Source organism: Bufo bufo, chromosome 1 (assembly GCF_905171765.1).
Source record: "Bufo bufo chromosome 1, aBufBuf1.1, whole genome shotgun sequence".
NCBI lineage: Eukaryota > Metazoa > Chordata > Amphibia > Anura > Bufonidae > Bufo > Bufo bufo.
In genome coordinates this window covers 458,428,210-458,444,284 of record NC_053389.1, presented here as the reverse complement: position 1 = coordinate 458,444,284, position 16,075 = coordinate 458,428,210, and the positions used below count along the sequence as shown (strand labels likewise).

Genomic DNA, 16,075 nt, shown 5'->3' with positions numbered 1-16,075 from the left:
ACAGCATATGGTAAGCGCAATATAGCTAGTTGCCAGTATACCTATCTAGATGATGTCGCACATGAGGCGCTGCCTCCTGTCGTTTTTTGTCTTTCACCTTTATTCTATGGCTTTTTCTTTTTTTTTTGTACAACTATAAACAAATATTTATGGAGACACTAAGTGAGTGAAAACTTCATAGAATTTTTTGTATTTGTGGTGTGAGTGTTCCGTGCTAAAGCCGCCATGATCCAGATGCTGATAAATGTCTGGGACATTGCATCAATAAATGGCCTAACTAGGTGCACAGAGATGATTAGTCTGGCTCAGTTCCCTTCAGGTGTTTTTTGCTTCACGCCAGAGGGGAACTGATTCGGACAGCCGGAAATATGTGTAGGGGGCCTTATATGCCCTGTTACCACTCCTTCTGGGATAATCTACAAAGAGAGGAGGATCTCACCCCACTGACCCCTCTCCTCTTCCATGATGGCTGACATGAGAGCAGTTGATGGGCAGGACTGCTTTAACCTGTTCTAATACCTGCAGATCACATTCCCAACCCTGTTTCTAGCAGTTCTACCCCCAGCTGTATTGTGGTTAGCAATGTGATCCAGATGAGCTTAGATTTTTAGTTTTAAAACAAGACTTCACATCTCTAACTGCTATACAACTGCTCGAGAAAGCCCAGGTAGTAGCTGTTGGCTCCCTCGACTTTGGACTACAGCATAAGACTTTTCATATCGTATGTACAGCGCCATGAAATGAATGAAGCTTCAGCAATAAATAATAATAATAATAATAATAATAATAATAATAATAAAAAAGAATCTGAATCTGAACTTGTCCTTTTTTTTCTTGCTAAAAAGTATGTCTCAGGGCGTGGAACTATACTTTTAATTGAATACACGTAAGGTAAAATGAAGGTCTGCTGCAATGCATAAAAATATAAGGCTTCATACATAATAAAAAGCTCATAGTTAAATGTTAATACTGTTTATTTCCCACAAAGGGTAAATATATAATCAGAAACAATAAGACTACATTCACACATGGCTGATACATTGTAGATTTTCCATTGCAGAATTGTGGGTGGAAAATCCACAGCATATTACAGTACTAGCAAAGTAAATGAGATTTTACTAAATCTCATCCACATTACATGGGAAAAAAAACTGCAGCGGAAAATTTTCAGCATAGTATCATAGTTTATAAAAACTGAATAAGACATGTTCACCCAGTTCAGCCTATTATCCTACAAAGTACTGTACATTCAGAGGAAGGCAAAAAATCATCATATAGAAGCCAAATCCGGCAACCAAAATAACTCACTGGATCCCCAGAATTCGAGTTATTATAACTTGTAATTTATATTCAAGATATGTATCGAGTCCCCTCTTGAACTCTTTTAGTAAGTTCTCCATCACCAAGTCTCACTGCTTTTACAGCAAAGAATCCCTTTCTATGTTGATGTAGAAACGTTATGTCCACTAGACGTAGAGGATGTCCTCTTGTTAATGTCAAATTCATGGGTATAAATAGATGATGGGATAGATCTCTGTATTGTTCTTTGATAAACGTAGACTTAGTTCTAACTTTATTAAATATCAGAGCCTTTAATATTACTTGGTATTTTTTTTATAACACTCATACTGGCAACAAAGGTTTGCCGGGGTAAGTTACCACTGTCTTTTCTGCATGCTTTGATCTTGGATACTGACCTGCAGGGATGGATTAATGGTGGTAGTAAGACAATTGATCAGCTGTTTTCAGGATTAACTTTACTCTCCTTCACACAGCTTACAGAATTATACTCCTTACTGCACAAAGAAATGAATAAGTATCTTTAGCTATGGCATGCCCTTCGGGACATGTTAGTAAATTATGTGTGTCCCATTGAACGCTGTTACATATTTTTCGTCTTTTCCGATTAAAGGAATTCATTTTTTTTTTTTTACAGTTCCTTTACACAACCTCAGAATAATGTCTAACCTCCATATGTTAGCAAATGGGAGAATTAATTACAGTCTTCCTTCCGTTTAAAGGAGTGGTACACAGGTATACAAGAAGTCGTACTGGTTTTCCAGAGGTGCCACTCACTGGGAAATGGCACTTAAAATTCTGCTTCAGTGGTATCTTACAACTGCACATATTGCTTGGATCCCCCATCTTACTTTGCTGATGGCTCGAGGATGTAGACTTCTAGGAACCTATTTCCATTCAAGGTGGGATTGCTCCACCATGAATATTCTGTGACTTTTGTAATTTTCTTTTTATTGGCACTCCATTACATCAAAACATTTAATAGGGTGGGAAGGTATAATTAGGGTTTTAGAATATTTCCACCAGAGGGAAGCAAAATAGGAGAAAGATGAACATTTGTAAAAACAAATATAACTTAAAAATTTACTGTGGGGACAAGAAACCTGCATTTAAAACTTATTATAACACTTTTATTGGTTTGCTTCTGAAATATAACTGCCCTTCAACTGCTAAATAAAAGTTTTATAGCACTATGGTGCCCACTTGAATGCAATGGTAAAAGTTGATTTTCTTCGGAATTCTAAATGTTTGTTTTCCCTACATTATTATATGTGCTAACCCAGAAATAGTCTCATGGCGTCATTTCTAAGACTGATTTTGAATAAGTTAATTTTTAAAGAAACATTCTTCAGTACTTGGTAGTTGTATAACCAAAACTGTAACTTGGCAAAAAATAGACTGCGTGCTGAATATCAGAGAATACTTTTTATTTCAAAAGGGAAAAAGCATTCATGTCCAATTCTGGCTTTAACTATCTCAGATAGATGTGATCAAGTCAAAATATTTTTTTTTTACTTACCCGCAAAACAAAAATGTGCAAATATTTTCATCAAACACGGAAGTGACGCTCTTTGCCATTTCAAAACTGTTTATTAAAAAAAAAAAAGTAACTTAAAATTCATTACTTTGGTCTTATCAACCCAAACATTCTAAATATCACAGCATATTCAAGCACAAGCAACACACACATTTAATTTAGAAACCATGCTTTCCTTCAGGCTGAAGCTTAAGGAGAAACAATTGGATCACTGTTTTCCAAATATCCTCTATGCAGATGGTACCAGCCAACAAATGAGGAAAATTCTCAAATGTACATTTAACAAAAGGGAAAAGTCAATAGTGGACATTAAAAGTTTTATAAATGTGTCAAACAGTCCATATTGGAAAAAACGTTTTGGACTGTTTGACACATTTATGGAACAATACGACCCTCTCTTAAAAGTGGTCTTCCTGATGCTTAGCTTTAAATTGAAACCTTTTTATACACTTTCATACTCTGAATATAGTAGAAGAAGGCATGATGTCAGTACAGCTAGAAGAAGACATATCATGAGAATAACCAGAAGTAGACTTATGCCTCATTAACATGTCAGTGTTTTGGTCAGTGATTTCCATCAGTGATTGTGAACCAAAACCAGGTGCGGCTCTAAACACAGGCCAGGTGCAGATCTTTACCCTATACTTTATGTCTGTGGAGGCTGCAGTCCTGGTTTTGGCTCACAATCACTGATGGAAATCACTGACCAAAACACTGACGTGTGAATGAGGCTTTACTGTAAGTATAATTAGATGTAGGCATACCATAAATCTCGTCCAAAATCCAGTGCGCAGTGACGTATAACGTCATCACGCTGGGTGGCATGATAACGTCATCATAAGATTTTGCGCCAGATCTTCAAGCAAGAGAGCGGCAGCCGGCCCGTTGCGAGCAAATGGAACAGGTGAGAATGATTTTTTTTTTTAAATAGGAGTAGACATACTGGGAGTGTAACTAGAAGATAAACATTTAGAGTATAACTAGAAGTATATATAATGTGATTTTAACAAAAATACATGATGTGAGTAAACACTGTACTACAAATAAGCATGCTATAAGCATAAGTAGACACACAGTAAGCATAACTAGAGGTAAACGCAAAGGGGGTCATTTGCGAACAGATCTATGCCAGTTTTGTGGCTTATATCTGTCGCAGATTCTGTCGCATGTCATCTTGCGGCAGAATCTGCCACTTCTTCCACGCTCACGCTCCGTGTCTAAAAAGGGGTGTGGTATGGGCAAGGAAAGGGATGGGCCGGCAGGCCCATCTCATTCATAATTTTCTATGCCTGGTTTAGGCGTAGAAAATGGTCTAAATGTAAGACAGCAAGGAAGCTGGCTTACATTTAGAATCCGAGGTGGATACACCAAAGTTATGTAGAGGCCTGCGTAGACATTCCAGAGTAAAAATATTGTGCTAAACAGCTCGAGTGCATGCCAAACGAGTCCTCATATTCTTGAACGCATAGCTCTCCCCACCCACCTGCTGCCTATTCATATGGGGAAAAAACTGTCATTCAGAGGCAGGAAAAATCTAGAGAAGTAGTACTGGGCAATGCTCATAAATACAAAATAAGATCAGATATTGAGAATTACACCCATTATACATGACAGGAGAAGTGGTACTGTGCAGTGTCCATATATACAGAATAAGAGCAGATACTGAGAATACAGCCAGTATACAGGACAAGAGAAATAGTACTGTGCAGTGTCCTTATATAAAGAATAATCGAAGATACCGAGAAGTACTGCCAGTATACAGGAAAAGAGAAGTGGTACTGTGCATAAAGAATAAGAGCAAATACTGAAAATTATACCCAGTATACAGGACAGGAGAAATAGTCATGTGCAGTGTCCATATATAAAGAATAAGTGAAGATACTGAGAAGTACACCCAGTATACAGTACAGGAGACGTGGTACTGTGCAGAGTCCATATACAGAAAAAGGGCAGAAACTGAAGATTACACACAGTATTCAGAACAGTAGAAGTGGCACTGTGCAGTGTCCATATATACAGAATAAGAACAGATACTTACACCCAGTATACAGGGCAAGATGAGTGGTACTGTGCAGTGTGCATATATATAGAATAAGAGCAAATACTGAGAATTAGACCCAGTATACAGGACAAGACAAGTGGTACTGTGCAGTGTCCATATATACAGAATAAGAGCAGATACTGAGAATTACACCCAGTATACAGGACAGGAGAAGGGGTACTGTGTAGTGTCCATATATACAGAATAAGAGCAGATACTGAGAATTACACCCAGTATACAGGACAAGACAAGTGGTACTGTGCAGTGTCCATATACACAGAATAAGAGCAAATACTGAGAATTAGACCCAGTATACAGGAGAAGAGAAGTGGTACTGTGCAGTGTCCATATATACAGAATAGATACTTAGAATTACACCCAGTATACAGGACAGGAGAAGTGGTACTGTGCAGAGTCCATATATACAGAATAGATACTGAGAATTACGCCCAGTATAAAGAACAAGACAAGTGGTACTGTGCAGAGTCCATATATACAGAATAAGAGCAGATACTGAGAATTACACCCAATATACAGGACAGGAGAAGTGGTACAGTGCAGTGTCCATATATACAGAATAAGAGCAGATACTGAGAATTACACCCAATATACAGGACAGGAGAAGTGGTACCGTGCAGTGTCCATATATGCAGAATAAGAGCAGATACTGAGAATTACACCCAGTATACAGGACAGGAGAAGTGGTACTGTGCAGTGTCCATATATACAGAATAAGAGCAGATACTGAGAATTACACCCAATATACAGGACAGGAGAAGTGGTACAGTGCAGTGTCCATATATACAGAATAAGAGCAGATACTGAGAATTATACCCAGTATACAGGACAGGAGAAGTGGTACTATGCAGTGTCCATATATACAGAATAAAAGCAAATACTGAGAATTAGACCCAGTATAAAGAACAAGAGAAGTGGTACTGTGCAGTGTCCATATATACCGAATAAGAGCAGATACTGAGAATTACACCCAGTATAAAGAACAAGAGAAGTGGTACTGTGCAGTGCATTTTCTGAGTGTATATACAGTGCTGTGAAAAAGTATTTGCCCCCTTACAGATTTCTTTTGTTTTTGCACATTTGTCACACCTGCTTCAGATTATCAAACAAATTTGAATATCAGACAAAGATAACCTGAGTAAATACAAAAAGTCGTTTTTCAATGATGGTTTAATTTATTAAGGGAAAATCCCAAACATGCTGGCCATATGTGAAAAAATAATTACCTCCCTATGAATTAGCTGTGATTAACCAGAGTTTTTGGAAAGCGGAGTTCAATTTCACTAGTCACACCTAGGCCGGGTTACTGCCAGACTAGATACAAGAAATCACTTAAATAGAACCTGACAACATGAAGTAGGCTAAAAGATCCCAAAAAGCAACACCTCATGCCCCAATCTGAAGAAATTCAAGAACAGTTGAGCAAGAAATTCATTAACATCTATTAGTCTGGAAAAGGTTACAAAGCCATTTCTAAGGCCTGTTTCACATCTGTGTTAAGCAGGCTACCGTGCTGTAGTTTTTGTTCAGCTTCTCCTCGGCATATTTGCTGGGTTGCAGTTGGATCTCAGCCGGTCCCCATTATAGTGAAGGGACTGGACAGTGCACGGCAGCGACGGATCTGGCAGGCTGTTACCGGCCGAAACAGCCTGCCGGATATGTTAAAACATAGATATGAAACAGGCCTAAGGCTTTGGGACTTCAGCGAACCACAGTGAGAGCTATTATCCACAAATGGAGAAAACATGAAACAGTGGTGAACCTTCCCAGAAGAGGCCAGCCTACCACAATAACTCCAAGAACGCATCAATGACTCATCCAGGAGGTGCTAAAAAGGACCCAAAACAGCACCTAAAGCACTGTAGACCTCACTTGTCTCGATTAAGGTCAGTGTTCATGATTCAACAATAAGAGACTGGGCAAAAATGGTATCCATGGGAGAGTTCAAAGGCGACTAACACTGCTGACCAAAAAGAACACAAAGGGGGCAGAGTCTAGCAGCCGAGCCAAATGCATATATCTCCAGGAGCTCTGCTGCAGGACTAACTGAGGCAGGCTCTTATAAGCGATTATCACCGCAAAAATGCGCAAGCCAACTAAGGATAAGGCTACTCCTGGGTGACTAAAACCTGCTTCCAGCCAGAGTGTTATAGACAGATTTGTCAGTAAAATGCTGACCTCCAGGGCACAAAGTGAAAACAAAATGACGCCATCCTGCATAGCTAGAAGGAGGAGAAGCCGACACTGAAGAAGACAGGGAGAGTGAGTTGGATGACTTTGCAGGAGGTGTTAACCGGCCTCTCTCCAGATTATTGATGAAAGAGCTCCTCTTCACTGCTCTAGAATCCTTATATTGCGATCTTAATGGGATTCTGTCACCTCTTTTTACCCTATAGAGATGCGGACATGCACGGCTAGATCGCTGCTAGCATGTCCGCAATATACCTGTCCCATATCCAGGAATCTCCTCCTTGCTCACAAAGTCAGATTGCCGTAATCTCGCGATGCGCGAGCTCGCGCATGCGCAGTGGCGGCATAGTGTTCCTTCCCTGTGCTGGCATCAGCCTGAGGGAAGGAACTGCGCATGTGCGAGCTCGCGCACTGCGAGATTACAGCGATCTGACTTTGTGAGCAAGGAGGAGATTCCTGGATACAGGCGGTGCTGGGCTCCTTCACAGGGGGCGTGGCTGGGCTCCAGACCGGTTAGTGCAGCCCCTTGGGATTCTTACCAGGCTGATTTACATATATAGAAAATAATTTTTTACACTCAATAAAACCACTCAGAGATATGGGACAGGTATATTGCGGACATGCTAGCGGCGATCTAGCCGTGCGTCCGCATCTCTATAGGGTAAAAAGAGGTGACAGAATCCCTTTAAAGAAATCAAACAAGAGATGCTCCACTCTCGTGTTGAGGCTCAAGAAACAGCTCAGGCCGCCATAATGGACAATGTCTCATAATGTCACGGCTGTATGTGAGCAACAATAGTATACACAGTAAAAGAGCTACTGACCGGACCCAAACTAGGGAGGATAAAGGGTGACCCCTGTCCGACCCTCAAAGCTCTCCCTATTCTGCTAAAGCACATGCCCGGATCCAAATGGCGGAACGAGGCATGCCCACGTGCCTAAGACTGATGACCACTGTAACCCCTACAATAGTGGAAGGGGCACGGCCACCGGTGCCCTACTCAGTATATGGAGGGAACCGTGGCCACCTCAGATCCAGTCAGAAAATAATCAGGTACACAACAATGTCTGTACACTTAGCTGAAGGTGTTGCAGCCGCAGAGAAGACGGATCCAAGGACAGCTGGCAATATCCGGAGTGCTTGCTGCAGCAGAACACAGGTCCAGTGAACTGATAGCTACAAGTGAAGATACTAAAGCAAGAGCTACAACTGAAATGAGAACTATAATCCACGCCCTACAATAGGAGGAGGGGTGATATAAAGAGAGGGAAATCAAACTCATGAGGAACAGCTGGGAGGAAGGAAACCAAAAGTAAACAGAGCAGTGAGAACTCCTCCCAGCTCTAGTAGTGAAATCATCACAGGGGTGGAGAAACAGAGCTGTGAGAACGTCCCAAAGCTCTGGTAGTGACACATAACCTGGAACATACGCAGGCACATATCAATTATCTCTACTCCCTGGTTGAAGACCAGGATAACTGCGACAGCCGCAATAAGCTCAAGGGAGTCCCTGAATCTGTTGGCCCTGAGGCCCTACGGAGTGTTGTTTCAAAGTTCTTCAGCCAGCTTGTTGGCTCTGAATCCCACATGGATTGCTCTACGCCAAAGCCACATGAAGCTCCCAGGATGTTATATGGCAGCTAACTAGCTTTCTGGCTAAAGAGCAATTCTGGTGGCTTGCCGCAATGATATGTCGAGGGCTCAGCACTCGCAATTTAATCAGGACCTATCTACCATGACCCTTAAGAAGCGACGACAGCTGAAACCCCTGCTGGATGTTCTACGTGACCATCAACTAACCTACTGTTGGCTTCATCACTTCAGTCTTCTGATCAACACTCCGAGTTGCAAGTTGGTAATTCGGGCTATGCAGATCTGCAACGTGTCTATGACGCCCTGGACATTGTAGCTTTGGATATTCTGGATCGGTGCCAACTCAAAATGTGGCTTCTCTTCCTCCATTGCTGGTTGTGGACTCCTGGCAAACTGTTTCTGTTAAACCACAAAGACTAAAGAGAACACCTGACACCCTGACAACCAGGAAACGTCAAGAGGTCAGTTGGTGAGAAAGGCTGATCTTTATATTTTTGCTTACACCACCTCTCTCTGCGGCAGTTTTAATTTTTATCGCCATTGAGCTACCCTACGATTAGGGTGTATTTTTTTTATATTTTCTTTCTATTTTCTTTTATTTCCCAGCCCTCTTTAGCTTGCAGTCATTATGTCCAACTACACTCACCTAAAGAATTATTAGGAACACCTGTTCTATTTCTCATTAATACAATTATCAGTTGCTTCAATGCATTTAGGGGTGTGGTCCTGGTCAAGACAATCTCCTGAACTCAAAACTGAATGTCAGAATGGGAAAGAAAGGTGATTTAAGCAATTTTGAGCGTGGCATGGTTGTTGGTGCCAGACGGGCTGGTCTGAGTATTTCACAATCTGCTCAGTTACTGGGATTTTCACGCACAACCATTTCTAGGGTTTACAAAGAATGGTGTGAAAAGTGAAAAACATCCAGTATGCGGCAGTCCTGTGGGCAAAAATGCCTTGTGGATGCTAGAGGTCAGAGGAGAATGGGCTGACTGATTCAAGCTGATAGAAGAGCAACGTTGACTGAAATAACCACTCGTTACAACCGAGGTATGCAGCAAAGCATTTGTGAAGCCACAACACGCACAACCTTGAGGCGGATGGGCTACAACAGCAGAAGACCCCACCGGGTACCACTCATCTCCACTACAATTAGGAAAAAGAGGCTACAATTTGCACGAGCTCACCAAAATTGGACTGTTGAAGACTGGAAAAATGTTGCCTGATCTGATGAGTCTTGTTTTCTGTTGAGACATTCAAATGGTAGAGTCCGAATTTGGCGTAAACAGAATGAGAATATGTATCCATCCTCTGATGGCTACTTCCAGCAGGATAATGCACCATGTCACAAAGCTCGAATCATTTCAAATTGGTTTCTTGAACATGACAATGAGTTCACTGTACTAAAATGGCCCCCACAGTCACCAGATCTGAACCCAATAATAGAGCATCTTTGGGATGTGGTGGAACGGGAGTTTCGTGCCCTGGATGTGCATCCCTCAAATCTCCATCAACTGCAAGATGCTATCCTATCAATATGGGCCAACATTTCTAAAGAATGCTATCAGCACCTTGTTGAATCAATGCCACGTAGAATTAAGGCAGTTCTGAAGGCAAAAGGGGGTCCAACACCGTATTAGTATGGTGTTCCTAATAATTCTTTAGGTGAGTGTATATACCATTACGATGCCCTGTTACCATGGTCTGCCCAGGTTAATGGGCCATTCTGTATGGAACTCTCTCCCATTTATAATGGTTCTCTCTATGTACCTACTTTGGCTTCCTCCATTAGTCCTTTTACAGCCTAGCAGTAGAGTGCTTATTGGTTCTGTTCCCCTGTTTATATTTTTGCTGTCTTGTTTTCTTTTTTCCCTCCCTACCCTATTTTTTTCCTCCCCCCTTTTTCCTTCTAGGCTTCGCCTTAGCAGCAGATTTGCAGGTGCCGTATACTTTCTCATGTCTAATTTACATATATGTACATATAATGTTAGAGGGTTGAACGCCCCAGCCAAGAGGAGCCAAGTATGTCATTTCTTGCATAAGAGGAAAGTAGAAGTTGCTTTTCTTCAAGAAACACATTTCTGGGTAAACCATGTCCCACATATTTCTCATTTACTTTATAAACAGTGGTTTCACAGTCTCTCCCCCCATTCAGAAACCAAAGGCGTTAGTGTAGCTTTCCACAAGCAAATCCCTTTTGTTCATCGTGCCACCATGTCCGACGCCACACATGATTGCAGTTGTTGCCGCCACAAAGAGAGACAGACACATTTGTACAATTACAGGCTGCTGTTGCTTCTCCATGCTCTCCTCTGTTGAGTCTTTTAGGTGCTTAAGGACCTTTAATCATGTGACCTGCTAATCTGATCAAAAGGTCTCTCAGAATTGCCCATTACAGCGATGTCCAGGCATTATTGTGCATAGTGTTTTGTCATAGATTTTGTTTAAAAAAACGTGAGAAACCCGCAATGTACAATAAACTCTACAATGTAGCCTCCATCACTGCACTGCCCTGAATACTGTTATGTGACATAACTGTATTCAGGGCTGTGCAGGATTGCATTGAAAAGCGCCGCCTAAGGTCACCGCCTCACTTTGCCTCATCAGTGGTGCGCTCCTTAGGTCCACTGTTTTACTGGGAGCGTTTGGCTTAGGGCTCCAAAGGGCATTAACTAGATATATAAATATACCATGGGTAGCAGACACACCTTGAGTATAACTACAAGTAGGTATACTGTGAGTACAAATAGGAGTAGACACACCATGAGGATAACTAGAAGTAGACAAGTAGACATACTGTAAGTATAACTAGCAGACATACTGTAAGAGGGAAACTATTGCACCTGCTCACATACTTTGATTATATTCTGCTTTCTCCCCACACTCTGATCTACCATGCACAACCTCCTCCCCGTTGCTATCTCTAAAACTGATTGGAGGGAGACAGCAGGGATCCGTCAGAAATAGCAGAAACACTAAAGGATTTATGCCAGATTCAGCAGCTCCACTTGCTAGGTGAGGGAATTATACATTTTAATGGACCACCATTTAGAAAGCTGCCTTATTTTGCAATATGAAGCAAATGAACAAAAAATAAAAATAAAATCAGGGTAAAGGTGTCCATAGCCTTTCCTGCCTGGAGACCAATTACTTTGAAATTATAAATTTATAAATATATTCTGCCTGTAATGCTTGTGAACTCTGATTATCAACCAAAATGGCTGATCATAAGAAAACTCAAGACATAAGAATCAATTAAATATAGCCACCAGAACAGGACATTGGGGGGGGGGGGGGGGGGTTATGAATGGTTTTACACAAGGAAAGTAGCACACAAAAGTGGCTACGTATCATACACAAGGCACTAGTATATGTTTTGATCAAAATGCATAGGCCACGCCATGGTTGCCTCTACCAGTGGGTTCCTGGTGCAGCACCACATGGTGACCGCCGCAATGCCACGCCAGCATGTGGAGTGAACCAGTCTTCCAACAGCACCCTTGCTGTCAGACTAAGCCCCCATGGCACTGGGCAGCACCTACCCACAGGGGGGGGGGGGTTATGAATGGTTTTACACAAGGAAAGTAGCACACAAAAGTGGCAAATTTTGGCACAAGCCTGATTTGTAAAATAAATGTGCAATATCTGTCTGTTTTCGCTGCTCTCACAGCCTTTCCGTGAAGGGGTTTGGCTTAGTATGAGGAGGCATGGCCTTCTACACCCAAAAGATTTACTGTAATTTACAACAGGTGATGTAGGATTGATTTTTTGGCGCACAGACAGGCAAAGATGCACCAAAGATGCCTCCTAAACATTTATCACATTTTACTCCAGCACATTTTTGACTAAGACCAGTGGAGAGAAATGGTGACTCTCCCCCATTGAGTATGAATTGAAAAATTGTGAACTTACTAATTGAGTTTTGAGTGACTAAATAGCTAAGGTTCAACATTTTCTATCTCTAATGTCAATGAAGTTCTAATTAAACCCCAAAGAGAAAAAGGCATGGATCGCACATCCCCATGCTATGCATTGATCTGTTATTGCTTCTCAGCATAAATGATAGTATATCAAGCCCTAATTTACATAGCAAACATGAGGCATTAGTATATGTTTTGATCAAAATGCATAGGTCACTCACCACACCATGCCTTTACGAATGAGTACCTACTCCAACTTGGTGCAGCACTACATGGCGACCACCGCAATGCCACGCCAGCAGGTGGAGCGACCCATTTGTCCAACAGGCCCCCTGCTGTCAGTCCAAGCCCCGATGGCACTGGGTAGCACCAACCCACAGGCACAGCACTGCAGCAACAACAGCCGCCATGCAGCACGGCTCCATGTGAACAGATGTCAAAAGCTCACCTTTTCATGTGGTCTCGCTGAGAAGCGATATGAATTGTACTCAGAGAAAATACTAGATTAATGCATAACATGGTGATGTGCGATGTTTTTTCTTTTTTTTTGAGTTTTACCATTGTCTGTCTCTTTCCCATGGTCTCAGCATTCCTCCCATTCTCCCCAGTTGCATTTAGTTAGTAGGAGATTGCAGAAGGGTTTATAAATTCCTACTAAGACCTCAGCTTGTAGCTCCTAAGACTTTTGACATCTGCTCACATGGTGCATTGTTGCTGCGGTGCTTTTCCTGTGGGTAGGTGCTGCCCAGTGCCATGGGGGCTTAGTCTGACAGCAAGGGTGCTGTTGGAAGACTGGTTCACTCCACATGCTGGCGTGGCATTGCGGCGGTCACCATGTGGTGCTGCACCAGGAACCCACTGGTAGAGGCAACCATGGCGTGGCCTATGCATTTTGATCAAAACATATACTAGTGCCTTGTGTATGATACGTAGATTAGGGCTTAGTATACTATTATTTACGCTAATAAGCGATATGAATTGCTGAGAAGCAATAATAGATCGATGCCTAGCATGGGGATGTGGAATCCATGTTTTTTTCTCTTTTTCTTTGAAGTTTTAATAAAAAAGGGCAAAAACTATTTTAGTAACTAAACTTACAATGTATTCACATATTAGCATCAACTACAGTATTTATATTTGCGTACAAAATAATTGAAAGCATTTAATCTGCAAACCTTTAGATCAAAATAGCTCATGAATAAAGAGAAACCAACATTCAGTAAGGTGTGTCTGGACTTCTGACTGGTACTGTATATCATACAAAATAATGCTGCAAATGTATATTATTTAATTTATTTTTTGAAATAAAACAAAATATTGTTGAAATTAAAAACTAATATGAATATCATACAGTATATAACGAAAGCTGAGAAAATTATTAGGTAAAGTCACTATACAGAAGTTTATTTTATTACACTTTGCCATGCACTTTGCCTCTTTGAAAAATGATTACTATTTAATGGCCTTCTTTTTCCCTCCTCCCCAACCACCGCTGAATTGAACTGGATTGTCTCGAAATGAGATGCGTTCCTTCCGGTGAGGTCCAGAATTAGCTTTCACTGGTGCAAATGAATTTCTGTCTAAAGAACAACAAAAAAAGACAAATAAATGAACACAAATAAATAGATCTAAACACATGGCGCAGGTATTTCCAGCAATAATTCACCAAGAGCAATCCAGATGGTTTCAGGCATATAGCCAAATGAGCTAAAACATATTTGCTAATTGGAATGCAGGTATCTATTGACATCAGCATAGACAATATGTTATATGTCAGACCGACCCTATAATAGGTATCCAGGGCTCATAAATAAGCTTTGTTTAACCCTTTCCTGCGAAATGATGTAACAGTACGTCAAGACTGCAAGTAACTTAGTGCAAGCGCAGGTACAGTCAAAATAAGCTCATTAATTGACCATTACTACTAAAAATGTTCTCAAATTTTATAAACCCAAACAAAATATTGGGGTGGATAAATCACTTGTAACTTTTAAGGGGAGGTTCACGTTCAGACAGCATTTCCCAAACAGCTATTCTGAAAAAAATGTCACCCAAAAAAATAAAAGATTTGAAAAATATTCATTATAAACCACATTGTGTGATATGACTATTCATCTTATTAGCAGAGAAATTCAATGTTTTTAAGCTTTTTAAAGTTTTCAGTAAATGTATCCAAGGTTATTATAAAGAAACACGTCACATTTTAAAAATTGGGCTCCAGCATTTGGTCCAAAATGGAAGAGGTTAAACAACTTAGCAACCCCAACATCTCACACACTGAGCAGAAAAAACCTGTAGGTGGGAACCACTGAATGAAGAAGAGACTGTAAGTATCCTCTAGTGACATACAGTACAGACCAAAAGTTTGGACACACCTTCTCATTCAAAGAGTTTTCTTTATTTTCATGACTATGAAAATTGTAGATTCACACTGAAGGCATCAAAACTATGAATTAACACATGTGGAATTATATACATAACTAACAAGTGTGAAATAACTGAAAATATGTCATATTCTAGGTTCTTCAAAGTAGCCATCTTTTGCTTTGATTACTGCTTTGCCCACTCTTGGCATTCTCTTGATGAGCTTCAAGAGGTAGTCCCCTGAAATGGTTTTCACTTCACAGGTGTGCCCTGTCAGGTTTAATAAGTGGGATTTCTTGCCTTATAAATGGGGTTGGGACCATCAGTTGCGTTGAGAAGTCAGGTGGATACACAGCTGATAGTCCTACTGAATAGACTGTTAGAATTTGTATTATGGCAAGAAAAAAGCAGCTAACTAAAGAAAAACGAGTGGCCATCATTACTTTAAGAAATGAAGGTCAGTCAGTCAGACGAAAAAATGGGAAAACTTTGAAAGTAAGGGCTATTTGACCATGAAGGAGAGTGATGGGGTGCTGCGCCAGATGACCTGGCCTCCACAGTCACCGGACCTGAACCCAATCGAGATGGTTTGGGGTGAGCTGGACCGCAGAGTGAAGGCAAAAGGGCCAAGTGCTAAGCATCTCTGGGAACTCCTTCAAGACTGTTGGAAGACCATTTCAGGTGACTACCTCTTGAAGCTCATCAAGAGAATGCCAAGAGTGTGCAAAGCAGTAATCAAAGCAAAAGGTGGCTACTTTGAAGAACATAGAATATGACATATTTTCAGTTGTTTCACACTTGTTTGTTATGTATATAATTCCACATGTGTTAATTCATAGTTTTGATGCCTTCATAGTCATGAAAATAAAGAAAACTCTTTGAATGAGAAGGTGTGTCCAAACTTTTGGTCTGTACTGTACATTATGGGGATCAGAGACTACTGCAAGCTCCGCCTACAGCTGTTTTTTTTATGATTTTATCTATATATGGAATCTCTCAATCTGTAGATTAGAAGTTTCCAACTCTCTCTCCCCCCCACACACAAAAAAAACTGTAGTGTAGATGTGTTTGATGGCTAATAAAAATCACTTTAAGCAATTGCTCATAATATC

At 40.9% G+C, this 16,075-nt stretch overlaps 1 protein-coding gene across 1 annotated transcript in view; it reads right to left on the bottom strand.

The window, feature by feature from the left end:
- Positions 1 to 13,929: 13,929 nt before the first annotated feature.
- LRRIQ1 (leucine rich repeats and IQ motif containing 1) overlaps positions 13,930 to 16,075 on the bottom strand; it is a 183,135-nt gene continuing 180,989 nt past the window's right edge. Inside the window, exon 26 of the mRNA XM_040408559.1 lies at positions 13,930 to 14,179. Coding sequence (XP_040264493.1) covers positions 14,052 to 14,179 — 128 coding nt within the window. The 3' untranslated portion in view covers positions 13,930 to 14,051. The remainder of the gene's footprint in view (positions 14,180 to 16,075) is intronic.